We start from the raw sequence: 15,709 nt of genomic DNA on the forward strand, positions 1-15,709 counted from the left end.
CAGAGGAACAAAGTATTTACCTGAAGCCATAAAGAAGCAGAATCGACACAACAGAATAAGCAACCAGTGATGTTTGGGGCAAACTTGAGAAGCCTTCCCAGGATATGAAGGAGGAAGCACCAAAGCCATGGGGACATGTGAGAGAGGAGATGACAGAAAGGGGACAGAGAGCCCAGGTGTGACGGTTGGCATTCATAAGGAGGATACGAGAACAGGCGAAACAGATGCCATGGTGGTTCTCCTGCACGGAAGACCTAAGTATGCAGACAGGAAGGCACTCCCTGAGTGTCAGCTAAAAAGTACCAATATGATACTGAGACATCCTGGTGGAATCGTTGGCTGTCAAGGATAAGAAAAGAGTGCTACAAAGGACCCAGCCAAAAAAGCTGATAAAAGAACAAAAATCAAATTGACCACAAACTTTTGCAACATTACATGTTGAAAGAATCCAGAAAAAATTCATGATTGTAAAGGAAACATTGCAACACAGGAACTTTATATACCTGCTCAAGTTGTCATTTGCATCTGGAGGTGGTGAAACGGTGTGTTCAGATCAGCAGGTCGGGGAGGATGAGCGGGGGTGGAGGACATGTGCATGTCTGCCTCCAGGCAGGCCTTTTTCTGGGAGCTGGACGTCTTCCCTTGGCACCCCATAGATGTCTGAGGCTCAGCAGCTTACAGTCGAGTGTCAACCAGCTTCCTCCCAGACAGACCTCCTTTGCTGGCTCAGCATAGGGCATCACTGTCCCCCAAGTTGCTCAAGAGTCCCAGCCCTCTTTCCCTGCCCCTCTACATCTCATAAAGCAAGAAGGCTGCATGCTTCTCTCCAGTCCTGCTGCCTCCTTCTCCTGCCTCCATCGGTTCCCTGGACAGTTGGTTACAAGAGCCTCCTTGCCTCCTCTCTCTCCCCCAAGTTGGAAGCAAGTGTTTTTATTAAAACTCTGATCTCATTAGGTTTCTGTGCTGCTGAAATCCCTTTGCTGACTTTTTATTGCCCATGGGATCAAGTCCGAAATCTTCACCACTCTCAGGCTCCAGCCTCCTCCCTGCCTGTCTCTGCACACTGCCTCCAGCCTCTTGGCTTCTGGAACCTCCTGGTGGTTTTCACCTCCGAGGAAGTCTGCAGCCAGCTCTGCCCTTTGTCTGGAATACTCACCCACTATAGGCCCACCTGCCCTCCAGGCAGTCTCCTACCACCCAGGCTGTGTGGGGCTCTTCTTCCATTCCCCCATCTCCTTGGTGTCTCGTTGGCAACTTGAATCAAACTTGCTGTTCTCTCTTCTGACTAGACTGTGAGAGTCCCAAGGGCAGTGGTGCTCAGTAGGTGCCTGTGAGTGTGTGGTGGCACATAATGGTGCTGTCCAGCATAGGCTTTTGGAAACTACCTATAAATGAACAATCTGCATTGAGTCTGTCAGTCACCATCCAACAGGTAAATGCTCACTGTCCCACTGCACGGATACACCGTGGCGTTTCCCTAGGTCCCTGTTGACTTCACTGCTGATGTGGGTACAGGCTTTTTCTATAATTAGAAATGCTGAGATGAAAAATCTTGCCCATGTGTTTTTGGGCACCTCTATAACATCTCCTAAGGGTAAATCTCAGAAGCAGAATCTTGGGTCGTCTAGATTGTCAACATCTTTCTGTCCCATACCTGAATGTGTTCATTTCCTCATATTCTAGCAAACACTGGACATCTTAATTGTTTTTGGATTCCTTGCTAGGAGCTAAACCCGTTTTATTACTTTTCATGTTGCAAATTAAGGTGAATAACTTTTTGTTTGTGCTAGTTGCATCTCTCTTTTTGTGAATTCCTGTTGTTATTCTTTGCATGGTGTTCTAATTTAGTCCGTTTACATTTAGTGCAGTTGTTGATATAGGTAGGCTTAAGTCTGTCATCTTACTCTTTGTTTATCTCCCCTTATGGTTTTTGTTCCTCTTTTGCTCATTTCCTGCCATCTTTGGCGTTGACTATTTGTTAGTTTTCTACTACATTTTGTCCACTGGCTTGTTCTCTGATTCAGCTGTGGTCTTGCAGGGCCCCCTATCTGGATGCATCCTCCTTGGCTCCGTGGCACCCTCATGCTCCATGTAGACTCAGCTCTGTGCCCTGATCAGGCTGTCATCCCCACACAAGAGCTGGGGCACTGGTGGGCTGGCCTCCTGAGTGTCCCTTGTTTCAGGGCTCTCACTTGTATGCTACCTCCACCCAGTGCTGACAACAGTTGCCTCTGATCTTTCGTTCTCTTTTACACTTGTTTGCTAGTCTGTTTTCCCCTTTTCTAATCTGTCCAGAATCAACCTGATACGTGTGTGTGTGTGTGTGTGTGTGTGTATATATATATGTGTGTGTGTGTGTGTATATATATGTATATGTATTCTTGCTCTGTTTCCCAGGCTGGGGTGCAGTGGCGTGATCTTGGCTTACTGCAACCTCCGCCTCCTGGTTTTAAGCAATTCTCCTGCCTCAGCCTCTGGAGTAGCTGGGATTACAGATGCATGCCACCCTACCCGGCTAATTTTTTTTTTTTTTTTGTCTTTAAAAAAAGTACATTTTACCTTGTTGGCCAGACTGATCTTGAACTCCTGACCTTGTGATCTGCCCGCCTTAGCCTCCCAAAGTGCTGGGATTACAGGCGTGAGCCACGATGCCTGGCCTGATATCCTTTAAAAAGGATTACAGAATCCTAAAACGCTATGGCTAGAATGGACTTTAGAGATTTCATGTCAGCAAAGATGAAGAAATTTGAACAAAAGTTAAAGTTAAGAATTACTAGTAATTTTTTCCTAAAGCATGTATTTTATTATATAATCAAAAGTGAGATAGAATATATTCTAGGATCAAAACTCTGTTTCCTATTAGATAAATATATTTGTGTCTAGTCCCTTTAGTAGTTTCTTCAGTATTTTTTCCTTCTTCGTGCAGCCATGTCCAGGGAAGAGTCAGTCATTTCAGTTTGAGAAATTCAAGTCAGTTGTTGTAGCCTTTTTTTTTTTTTTTTTTGAGATGGAGTCTTGCTGTGTTGCCCAGGCTGGAGTGCAGTGGCGCGATCTTGTCTCGCTGCAAGCTCCGCCTCCCGGGTCACGCTATTCTCCTGCCTCAGCCTCCCAAGTACCTGGGACTACAGGTGCCTGTCACCATGCCCGGCTAATTTTTTGTATTTTTAGTAGAGATGGGGTTTCACCATGTTAGCCAGGATGGTCTTGAGCTCCTGACCTTGTGATCCGCCCGCCTTGACCTCCCAAAGTGCTGAGATTACAGGCGTGAGCCACCGTGCCTGGCCTGTAGCATCTTTTAAGTGTGGACTACTTACCTTACATTTAACCACGAAATTATTCCTGAACCAGATAAAATCACTAGTCAGTGTACTTTCTCTTAAAAATAAATGACTCATGTAAAATTCAATGTCCATTATGACTGAAAACCTGTAGTGAACTAGGAATAGAAAAATGCTGCTTTTTCATGAGCGAAAACACCTGTGTCAGTCAACATCGTATGTAATAGCGAGTGGCTGGAGATACTTCCACTCCAGTCAGGAACAAGGGTGAGTACCATGACCCTGTTTAGATATTCTACAACAGTGCTCCCCAACCTTTTTGCTATCAGAGACTGGTTTCGTGAAAGCCAGTTTTTCCATGGACTGCTAGGTCTGTTTGTACAGAATTCTTTTGGCCGCAAACCCACCTCTGGTGGTGAGAATGTTTTCCCTTTTGGTGCAAGGAGAGCATCTGCTACATGGGAGTTTCATCGCCTGCTTTTGAGAAGAAAGGGGGAAGTCAGACTGGCCTTCCTGCACCATTGTTTTTTAAGTGCCTTTAGCTCAAAATAACCCTCCTGCCAAAGTAGCATATTTTTGGGTGGGATAGTCTGCCACCCGTCAGTGAGCAGGTGATTTTAATAAATATTTCCATTGTCGAAGTCAAATAAAATATACTGACAAATCTGGAAATTTAAAACGTTTTATTCAGGAAGCAAGAATTGCAATTTGGGGTATACACACAGACCAGGTGGTCTTCAGTATGTCTGAAGAACAGAGCAGGTTGGGAGTTTTACCAGAAAGAGAAAGGTTTCATATTGTCTTGGAAGAAAGCTCGTTGGCACTAGAGAAGTTTTGGGGAGCTGGCGAGCTGGGATTGGTGAGTGACAGTGGTAGGTAAAACTGGTCTCAGAGTCAAGAGGGTTGTTTCAGTGGCTCCTAGGTAAAACTTGTTTTAGGGTTACAGCAGGCTGTTTCAGCAACTGGGCTTCTGAAAATTTTAACTCTTTTTAATTTTTTTTTGTTTTTTTTTTGGGTGAGACAGAGTCTCACTCTGTCGCCCAGGCTAGTGTGCAGTGGTGCGATCTTGGCTCACTGCAACCTCCACCTCCCAGGTTCAAGCGTTTCTCCTGCCTCAGCCTCCCAAGTAGCTGGGACTACAGGTGTGTGCCACCATGCCTGGCTAATTTTTGTATTTTTAGTAGAGATGGAGTTTCACCATGTTGGCCAGGCTGGTCTTGAACTCCTGACCTCAGGTGATCTGCCCACCTTGGCCTCCTAAAGTGCTGGGATTACAGGCATGAGCCACTGAGCCCAGCCAAAATTTAACTCTTGAAGCAGGTGCCCTGAGTGCTTTTTCCCCTCAACCCTATCTCTGGTTTAGTTGGGTATTACAAGAATAACCCAACTCATAAAATCAACTTTTAGACCATTTTAAGGTCCGTCAGAAAGGCCAGTCTGAAGATTTCTCTGTTTTGTGCTCTGATCTTTTGGCTTGACCACAGTGACCCATTGGGACTCATGCCAAGCCCACTCACCCTGGCTTAACACATAATTCTAAGAGGGTTTCTCCTTTATCTTCCAAGGACATTCATGTTTATCTGTAAAAGTAGCTAATATTTAATGATATTTTGCTCTGTATACATTTTTTCTCCTATAGACATTTACCATTAGTCATTATTCATTGTAGACAATGTAATGATTCTAACAGCTAACATTTATAGAGCACTTACCATGACTAAGGAATTGCATATTGTATTTAATACGGTCATCTACAGATGAGATAGGTGTTATATCCATTTCCTAGGTTAGGAAAATGAGGCACAAAAGTTACCTTGTCCAAGATGATATAGACCGTAAGTCCTAGAGGTAGGAGGTACCCCAGATCTGTTGGGCCTAATCTGGCCAGTTAGCCCTCATGCTGTCCAGCTTCTCATACATCCATGCTAAAAGCTTACCACCCATGTGTAAGTAGTTGTAAGCAGTTCATCTAATGAGCAATTGTCTGTCATTTGGAAGGCTCCTTTTAACAGCCTGTTCCTGACGTGGAGTAGCAGTCTTCTAGCAGCTGCCAGATAACAGTTCAGTAGTTATTACCTTCAGTTGTCAGATTGTAGAAATGGCATAGGAGTAGAGCTAAAGCTTTCTTTGTATGCCTAGAAATAAGATATTGATTAATGAAAAATAGTTGATGTAAATTTCTAAAACTGTGTGAAAATGGTTTGGCATTATATCATAAAGTTGAGAACACACACTCCCTTTGACCCGGTAATGCCGCTTCTTGTTGCTTACCAGAGATGGTCATGTGCTCATCTCTATTGGGACATATATAAGATTATTCAGAGTTGTATTTTTTTGTAATAGCCCTAGACAAAATAAATAAACAAATAATAACCCAAATGTTGTCCATCAGTGGCAAAATGGATGAATAGTGCTATTTCATTCATATAATAAAACACCATTCAGAAACACAAATGAACAAAATACATGTAACATGGTTGATTCTTAAACATAATTTTGAGGCTGGGCATGATGGTTCATGCCTGCAATCCCAATGCTTTGAGATCTAAAGAGGAGGATCACTTGAGGCTGGGAGTTCAAGACCAGCCTGGGCAACATAGCAAAACCTTGTCTCTACAAAAGTAAAAAATTAAAAAAAATTAGCCAGGCATGGTGGTGCACACCTGTATCCCAGCTACTTGGGAGGCTGAGATGGAAGGATTATTAAGCTTAGAAGTTCAAGGCTGCAGTGAGCTGTGATTGTACCACTGCACTCCAGCCTGGGTGACAGAACAAGACTGTCTCAGAAAATTGGTTGGGTCCGGTGGCTCATGCTTATAATCCCAGCACTTTGGGGGGACTGAGGTGGGTGGATCACTTGAGGTCAAGAGTTCAAGACTAGCCTGGTCAACGTGGTGAAACCACTTCTCTACAAAAAATACAAAAATTAGGCTGGCGTGATGACACGTGCCTGTAATTCCAGCTACTCGAGAGGCTGAGGCAGGAGAATCACTTGAACTGGGGAGGTGGAGGTTGCAGTGAGCTGAGATTGCACCACTGCACTCCATCCTTGGCACTCCAGCCTGAGGGACAGAGGGAGACTCCATCTGTAAAAAAAAAAGTATGTGTTTGCAGATTGTTTTGCTTGTGTGTTCAAGGGATCCAACTTGACCTGCATTCGAGATGAACGTATGGTTTATGAAGAAGTTTGGTGATGGAATATTTCTGGAAGAACAGGACGCTTAGAATAATTATTCTGTCATTCTGTGCTTTTCTTTTGTAAATTGAATTCCTCTGTTTATGAAGAACACAACCTTTTTTTTTTTTGAGACAGAGTCCTGCTCTGTTGCCCAGGCTGAAGTGCAGTGGCATGATCTCAGCTCACTACATCCTCAACCTCTTGGGCTCAAGGGATCTTGGCTCACTGTAACCTCGGCGTCCCGGGCTCAAGCAATCTTCCCACCTCAGCCTCCTAGGTAGCTGGGACCACGAACATGCACCACTATGCCTTGCTAATTTTTTGTAGAGATGGAGTTTCACCATGTTGCCCAGGCTGGTTTCAAACTCCTGGGCTCAAGCTGTCTGCCTGCCTTGGCCTCCCAAAGTGCTGGCATTACAGCGTGAGCCACTGCACCCAGGCTAGAAAACAAACTTTTGACAGGTTGCATATAAATCAATTCCTGGGGTCATGAGAAACTATGTTATTTGAAGCAAATACATACTTTTTTGATTTATTGCCCACCCCCCACCCTACAATTAATCAGGCTTTTGTTTATTGGGTTTGCTTAATGTCAGGTAGAGCTCTGCTCAGGAGTGTGGCTGACCAGTCACATCCAGCAGTGGGGCAGGGCAGGGGTCGGAGGTCTCCACCCCCATGTGCCCTGGATCCTGCTTCCGAGAGGGACTTCTGGCAGCATCTAAAGACCAGACTTTTAAGACATTCTTTTTTTTTACATTTTATTTTATTTTAGATTTGGAGGTACATGGGCATGCTTGTTAATGGGTAGGGATTTGGCTTGTGGTGTACCCATCACCCAGTGGTGAATACTGCACCCAGCGGGTAATTTTTCAGCCCTCCCCCATTTTGGAGTACTCAGTATCTATTATTTCCATCTTCATTTTAAAAAATTTTTAAGATATTTAAAAAATAATACTTTTGGCTGGGCGCGATGACTCACGCCTGTAATCCCAGCACTCTGGGAGGCCAAGGTGGGTGGATCACTTGAGGTCAGGAGTTTGAGACCAGCCTGACCAGCATGGTGAAACGCCACCTCTACTAAAAATACAGAAATTAGCCGGATGTGGTGGCGCACACCTGTAATCTCAGCTACTTGGGAGGCTGAGGCAGAAGAATCTCTTGAACCTGAGAGGTGGAGGTTACAGTGAGCTGAGATTGTGCCACTACACTCCAGCCTGTGCAACAGAGTGAGACTCTGTCTCCAATAATAATAATAAATAATAATAAATAATAATAATAATAATAAATAATAATAAATAATAATAATAATAAATAATAATTATTATTGGAGGATTGCAGTTGAAATTCAAATAAATCTCTAAGGTCAATAATTTGTATTTATATGACTTATAATCAATAACTATAAATTTAAAAATCACCAGAAGTGCAAATGCCCATGTTTCTGGGGACAAGTGTGTGTGTGGTAAAATGTAAATAAAATAGTAAGTCCCAGAAGTAACTGTTCCCCTGAGAAATCTTGGAAGCATTTTCTGAAAAGTGTGTGCGTATGTGAGCACCTGAAGTGGCCCAAGGCTGAGATGCCTTTGCCAGAGGCCTTCCTGCCAGAAGGCAGCTGAGCAAACAGTCTCCAGCCTGCAGGAAAAGGGAGGCCAGCCAGGTAGGAGGCAGGAGGGGACAAGAGGGGTGACTTCGTGTCCCCTTGAAACACACATGGGCTGCCACCTCTCTGTTTGCCTAACCTGGAGAAACTACCTTTAGACACTGGATCCACGGCAAGGGTGCCACAAAAAGGTGCCGTGGGTGGTTCTGCAGTGTTCACGGCAGACTTCCTCTGCGCTCAGGATCACCAGTCTTTCAGCAGAGAAAAGAACTTAGAGATGAATTTCATAGCTGTGGGTTATTTATATCCTTAAAATGGAGATGGAGAAGGAAGTGTGTCAATGAGGAAGGTAAATTACGTTTTAGTGAAAGAACTTGCCTGGACATGACAGCTTGTTAGGTGGTGCTGATAATATCTATAAATCCTTGTTTCATTGTGCACTAAAGTATTCCAAACATGCCTGGCTAAGAATCTTTCATAACCAACAAGTTGACAGGAGGTAAAATAACTATATCAGTGCACAGGAAAAAGCACCCATGCTTCGTCCTGGGGGGACTTGCAACTTGCTTCTTTCTGCGGAATAAATTTACGATAATGGTTAACATCTATTTGAGGGTTTACTATGTGTGAGGCACTGAACTGCTTACTTTATATTATCCCATTTAATCTTACCTGAAGGATAAATATTATTATTTCCATTTTATTGTGAGGAAGCTGAGGTACATAGAGGTCATTCCAAGGTCATAAAGTTAGGAGGTGGTGAGGCTGGGTTGGCACCAGGCCCTGGAACCACAAGGCACTGACTGCGGGTCCTGTTGCCCTTGAGTCCTCCTATGGTCTAGGTGGTTTTAGGTCATATTTTGTGTAATGACAGATTTTCTTTTTTTTACTTTTCTTTTTTGAGAAAAAAGGGTCTCGCTTTGTTGCCCAGGCTGGAGTACAGTGGCACAGTCTTGGCTTACTGCAACCTCCTCCTCCTGGGCTCAGGCAATCCTCCCTGCTTAGCCTCCTCAGTAGCTGGGACTACAGGTATGCGCCACCACGCCTGGGTAATTTTTGCATTTTTTGTAGAGGCAGGGTTTCACTATGTTGGCCAGGCTGGTCTCAAATTTCTGGCCTCAAGTGATCTGCCCACCTCAGCCTCCCAAAGTGCTGGGATTACTGTCATGAGCCAACACGCCCAACCATGACAGATTTTCAATATTTTTTCCTTTCTGTTTCCAAAAATTAAACATATTGTGTATGACTAATTCCTGTGTGGGGGTAGTAGATCCTCAAACTACTACTGGATTAAAAGTCTTTAAAAACAAAGTTGTTTTTATCTGGAAAATTGTTGATATATCTACATGAGCAACATATAACTCGAGGTCTGTTATCAGAGAGGTGTGCTTTTTAAAGCAAATAATCACTGCTTGATGCATTCACCTTGCCCCGCTGTGTTAAATGAAAGCTTGAAAATTGCCAGAATTTTGATGTTTTGCAGCAATGTATTCCAGTGCCTTTATGATAATAGTAAAAGTTTGTCCTGACTATCACAATTCCAGTCCCAGTGTATTTATTTTAAAGTCTTAACCTCTTAAAAATAAAATTATATGCTTTAAGATGAGTGTTCCAAATTCTGCTTGATCCTGTGCAATAGAAATATGAGGAGTTTGGCCAGATTACCTCTTAGTGTCTTTTTCTACATTGTAACTCTCCAATTTTGTAAGATATTTGTTTGTATTAGTCTCCTACCCTAAGTTCTATACCTTAAACATTTTTATATTAGAGTTAACACGATGCCAAATGCACAGGAATTACTTAATAGTCATTATGAGTGGGTTTTAATAGAAGTTTAAATTGTTAACTAAGTCAATGAGACATTTGCTTATTTGTGTATAATAAAGAAATATATTTTTCTCTTGGGAAGTAGCTTATTATTTTATTGAATTCATTTCAGTCATTTAGCATCTTAATTTAAAGGGATTTTTATATAGCCTTTTAAAAAATTAAACCTTTTGATATAATCATAGATTTATATGCAGTTATTAGAAATAATAGACGCCCAGGTGTGGTGGCACATGCCTGTAACCCCAGCTACTTTGGGAGGCTGAGGCAGGAGAATTGCTCGAGCCCAGGAGTTTGCGTTCAGCCTGAACAACACAATGAAACCCTGTAAAGAAAAAATAGTAGAAAAAGAAATAATAGAGATATACTGTATGCCTTTTGCCCATTTTCCCCCAGAGATAACATCTTGCAGAACTATAGTACATTGTCAACCAGGATATTGACAATGAAACAGGATCCAGAACATTTTTATCACCTCAAAGATCCCTTTTACTGCCTTTTTATAGCCACGCCCTCTTTCCCCACCTCGAACTCTTCCTTCACCCCCGGTTACCACCATCAGTCTTTCAAGAATCTTGTGTAAAAGGAATCCTACAGCATGTAAGCTCTTGGGATTCACTTTTCTCATTCATAATCCTCTGAGCGCCATCCAGGTTGTCCCATGGATTAGCAGTCTGTCCCTTTTTTTTTTTTTCTTTGAGACGGAGTTTTGCTCGTTGCCCAGGCTGGAGTACAATGGCATGATCTCAGCTCACTGCAACCCCTCCACCCCCAACCCTGGATTCAAGGGATTCTCCTGCCTCAGCCTCCCAAATAGCTGGGGTTACAGGCATGCGCCACTATGCTCGGCTAATTTTGTATTTTTAGTAGAGATGGGGTTTCTCCACGTTGGTCAGGCTGGTCTCGAACTCCTGACCTCAGGTGATCCGCCTGCCTCAGCCTCCCAAAGTGCTGGGGTTACAGACATGAGCCACCGTGCCTGGCCAGTCTGTTCCTTTTTATTGGTAGATAGTTTTCCCTGGTATGGATGCACCACAGTTTAGTTAACCAATTACCTGTTGAAGGACACGAGAGTTGTTTCCAGTTTGTGGCTACTTTTCTATATATATTTGTATACAGGTTTTTCTATGAACATGAATTTTCATTTGTTTGGATAAGTGCCCAGGAGTACAGTTTCTGGGTGATGCTGTAGTTGCATGTTTAGTATTTTTTTATTATTATTATACTTTTAAGTTTTAGGGTACATGTGCACAACATGCAGGTTTGTTACATATGTATACGTGTGCCATGTTGGTGTGCTGCACCCATTAACTCATCATTTACATTAGGTATATCTCCTAATGCTACCCTCCCCACTTCTCCCACCCCACAACAGGCCCTGGTGTGTGATGTTCCCTGCCCTGTGTCTAGGTGTTCTCATTGTTCAATTCCCACCTATGAGTGAGAACATGTGGTGTTTGGATTTTTTGTCCTTGCGATAGTTTGCTGAGAATGATGGTTTCCAGCTTTGTCCATGTCCCTACAAAGGACACAAGCTCATCATTTTTTATGGCTGCATAGTATTCCATGGTATATATGTGCCACATTTTCTTAATCCAGTCTATCATTGACATTTGGGTTGGTTCCAAGTCTTTGAATAGTACTGCAATAAATATACATGTGCATGCTCTATAAAGATAGCAGCATGATTTATAATCTTTTGGGTATATACCCAGTAATGGGATGGCTGGGTCAAATGGTATTTCTAGTTCTAGATCCTTGAGGAGTCACCACACTGTCTTCCCCAATTGTTGAACTAGTTCACAGTCTCACCAACAGTGTAAAAGCGTTCTTATTTCTCTACATCCTCTCCAGCACCTATTGTTTCCTGGCTTTTTAATGATCACCATTCTAACTGGTGTGAGATGGTATATCATTGTGGTTTTGATTTGCATTTCTCTGATGGCCAGTCATGATGAGCATTTTTTTTTTTTTTTTTTTGAGACGGAGTCTTGCACTGTTGCCCAGGCTGGAGTGCAGTGGTGTCATCTCAGCTCACTGCAAGCTCTGCCTCCCGGGTTTACGCCATTCTCCTGCCTCAGCCTCCCTAATAGCTGGGACTACAGGCGCCCGCCAGCACGCCCGGCTAATTTTTTGTATTTTTAGTAGAGAGAGGGTTTCACTGTGTTAGCCAGGATGGTCTCGATCTCCTGACCTCGTGATCCATCCACCACAGCCTCCCAAAGTGCTGGGATTACAGGTGTGAGCCACCGTGCCCGGCCGCATGTTTAGTTTTATAGGAAACTGCCAAACTGTTTTCCAGAGTGGCCATATCTTTTTACGTTCCCATCAGCAATGTGTGATCCAGTTTCCCCTAAGCAGCATTTGGTGTTGTCACTGTTTTTTATTTTAGCCATTCTGACTGTTGTGTGGTGATGGCTCGTTGTGGTTTGAATTCGCATTTCCCTAATACTTAATGATTTCAAACGTATTTTCATCTGTTTGTTGGCCATCCTTTATCCTCTTCAGTGAAATATCTGTGTCTTTTGCCCGTTTTCTGATTGAATTATTTGCTTTCTTGCTGTTGTGTTTTAGGAGTTCTTTGCCCATTCTAGCTATCTATCTTTATTGGATGTGTCATTTGCAGTTGTTTCGCTCATTCTGTGACTTATCTTTGCAGTCTTCACAGGGTCTTTTGTGGAGCAAACATTTGAAATCATGCTTTTGGTGTCAAGTCTTCAAACTCTTTGCCTAGTCCTAGATCCCAAAGACTTTTTCCTCCTGTGTTTTTTTATCTTAAAGTTTCATATATTATATTTAAATCCATAGTTCATTTTGAGTTAATTTTTGTTTAAGATACGAGATTAGGTCAAGGTCTTGTTTGTTTGTTTGTTTGGCTTATGGAGGTCTTACCCCAGTGCCAAATGGTGCAAAACTGTCTCTGCCACTAAATTGTTTTTGTACCTTTGTCAAAGATTGCTTGGGCATATGGACATATTTGTATAGATCTACTTTTGGATTCTCTGTTCTGTTCATTTGATCTATGTCCCTCTGTCAACACTGCACTGTCTTGATTACTGTAATTGTTTAAAAAGACTTGAAACCTGCGCGGTGGCTCATGCCTGTAATCCTACCACTTTGAGAGGCCGAGATGGGAGGATCGCCTGAGGTCAGGACTTTGACACTAGCTTGGCCAACATGGTGAAATCCCGTCTCTACTAAAAATACAAAAATTAGCTGGGCATACTGGTGTGCGCCTGTGATCCCAGCTACTTGGAAGGCTGAGGCAGGAGAATTGCTTTAATCCGGGAGGCAGAGGTTGCAGTGAGCCAAGATCACACAACTGCACTCCAGCCTGGGCGAAAGAATGAGACTTCATTTAAAAAAAAAAAAGCCTTGAAATTGGGTAGACTGGTTAGTTCTGTATTTTTTCTTTTTTCTGAAAATGTTTTAGCTGTTGTAGTTCCTTTGCCTTTCCACATAAATTTTAGGATAATCTTGTCTATACAAAAAATTGACTGGAAGTTTGGTAGGATTTGTATTAAATATGCGTATCGATTTGGGGAAAATTGATGTCTTTACTGTGTTGAGTCTTCCAATCTGTGGACAGACACAGTGTGTCTTCTCATTTATTTAAATTTCCTTTGATTTCTTTCATCTGCATTTCGTTTTCCGTTTCCAAGTCCTATACATGTTTTGTTAGATTTACAACTAAACATTGTCTTCTATTGAACAATTGCCAATGGCATTGTATTTTTAATTTCAGTGTCCATGTGTTCATTGCTCGTATATAGAAATATAGTTGATTTTCATATGCTCATCTTGTGTACTGCAACCTTGCTGAACTCACTTATTAGTTGTATGAGTTTTACGTTTTATTTAAAGTTCCAATTATTTAGCACTTTCTGTGTGCCAGGCATTATGCTAAAGCTTTCTTGTACTTGTCCAAGCCAGTAAATGGTGGAACTAGGATCTTGATACATAAATCATTTATCCACTTCATTAGTTCATTTCACAAATTCTTAAGCAGAGCTTATTTGAACCACAATGAATCTAGACCAAGATCCTGCCCTCCTGAGCCCACAGTCTGAAACTGGCCGAAGTAATGCAAGTGATTATGTAGCTATGATATGTTCAAAGTAAATAAGTAGATTTATTACAACTGAATGCATTTACTAGCTCATTCTGTAAGTGGGTGAGGCAAGGAAGGGCACCTTAGCTGGTCTGGAGTGGGGTGGGGATGCCCAGAGAGGGCTTCCTAAAGAAACAATGTTGCAGGGCATGATGGCTTACACCTGTAATCCCAGCACTTTGGGAGGCAAAGGCAGGAGGATCACTTGATCCCAGGAGTTTGAGAGCAGCCTGGGCAACATAGTGAGACCCTGGCTGTAAAGAAAGAAAGAGAGAAGAAAGAAAGGAAAGAAGGAGAAAGAACCCATGTTAATTTTCCCAAGCTTATTGATTCTTAACTCATTTCAATTTTTGACATTCAGAGATGTCTGTGATCAAAGCTCATATGAAGAGAATTCTAAACGTTGTTTGCCAAAGAACCCAAGAACTCCTGGCCCAAATTGAATGCAGCTCTCCCCTCGTCTCTGTGTCCTCCTCACCTCCTTCACCTGCTGCTGTCTCAACCTGGCCCCTTCCATCCGGCCCCTGAGCCCCAGACTCTGTGGCCTCCCCAAGCGGCCAGCACAGTCACGTCTAAGTCGACCTGACCGTCTGCCTGCTGGGTGCCGCTGGGTGCCGCTGGGTGCTGCTGGGTGCTGCTGGCACTGGCCCCCCTGCACATTCTCCATGCCTTCCTTTCCATGGCACCAGTTTCTGCCTCTCCTTTGGGTTTCTTTGCCCCTTCCTCCTGGCAAGCTGGGTTTTGGAGTCATTTGGGATGGAAGGTGGGCCATGTGAGGAGCTGTAGGGTCAGGCCCCCTCTCTGCCAGTCCATTTTGGAAAAATCCTCCATGTCACTAAGCTCTTGTAACAATAGCTACAAAAGTTGCTTGTTAGTTGGGAACTGAAATCTGCCTGGATAGAGATTTGCCCTCAGATGGATTTCCAGGTAAAGACAGATCCCCGTCCCCATTGAGCAGGGAAGGAGTGGTCCCTCCCTGGCAGTGCTGTGTCCTCTGACGGCACGCAGCACTTCAGGGTTACTCTGTCAGGTGGCATGGCTCTCCCTTTGCACGGGAGTGAGTGTCCCACAGCCAGCACTGTCCCTGCCTGCACCTTTCCTCCCAGCCCCATGGCCATGTGCTGAGTGCACCAGCCCTGTTCTGCCTTCGGACTGAGGAGGCGTGTTCCTCTTCCGTGTCTCCCTGTCTGTAGGAGCGATCTCTCTTTGAGTCGGCGTGGAAGAAGGAGAAGGACATCGTTTCCAAGGAGATAGAGAAGCTCCGCACGTCCATCCAGACCCTGTGCAAGAGTGCACTTCCCCTGGGGAAGATCATGGACTACATCCAGGAAGACGTGGATGCCATGCAGAATGAGCTGCAGCTGTGGCACAGCGAGAACAGGCAGCACGCCGAGGCCCTGCAGCAGGAGCAGAGGTTGGGGGTAGCAGGGGGGTAGTAATGGGGGGTGCCCTGCAGCAGGAGGAGAGGTGGGGGGTAGTAATGGGGGGTGCCCTGCAGCAGGAGCAGGGGTTGGGGGGTAGGAGAAGGGTAATGGGGAGGGGGCCCTGCAGCAGGAGCAGAGGTTGGGGGTAGCAGGGGGGGTAGTAATGGGGGGTGCCCTGCAGCAGGAGGAGAGGTGGGGGGTAGTAATGGGGGGTGCCCTGCAGCAGGAGCAGGGGTGGGGGGGTAGGAGAAGGGTAATGGGGAGGGGGCCCTGCAGCAGGAGCAGGGGTCG

At 44.0% G+C, this 15,709-nt stretch overlaps 1 protein-coding gene across 6 annotated transcripts in view; it reads left to right on the plus strand.

Moving 5' to 3' along the window:
- Nucleotides 1–15,709, plus strand: part of TRAF3IP1 (TRAF3 interacting protein 1) — an 80,350-nt gene that overhangs the window by 61,095 nt on the left and 3,546 nt on the right. For all 6 annotated transcript variants that reach the window (XM_073020201.1, XM_073020199.1, XM_073020196.1 and 3 more), the window contains one exon: nt 15,188–15,408. In XM_073020201.1, the coding sequence (XP_072876302.1) occupies nt 15,188–15,408 (221 nt within the window). The remainder of the gene's footprint in view (nt 1–15,187; nt 15,409–15,709) is intronic.

The sequence above is a fragment of the Chlorocebus sabaeus genome, chromosome 10 (genome assembly GCF_047675955.1).
Source record: "Chlorocebus sabaeus isolate Y175 chromosome 10, mChlSab1.0.hap1, whole genome shotgun sequence".
NCBI lineage: Eukaryota > Metazoa > Chordata > Mammalia > Primates > Cercopithecidae > Chlorocebus > Chlorocebus sabaeus.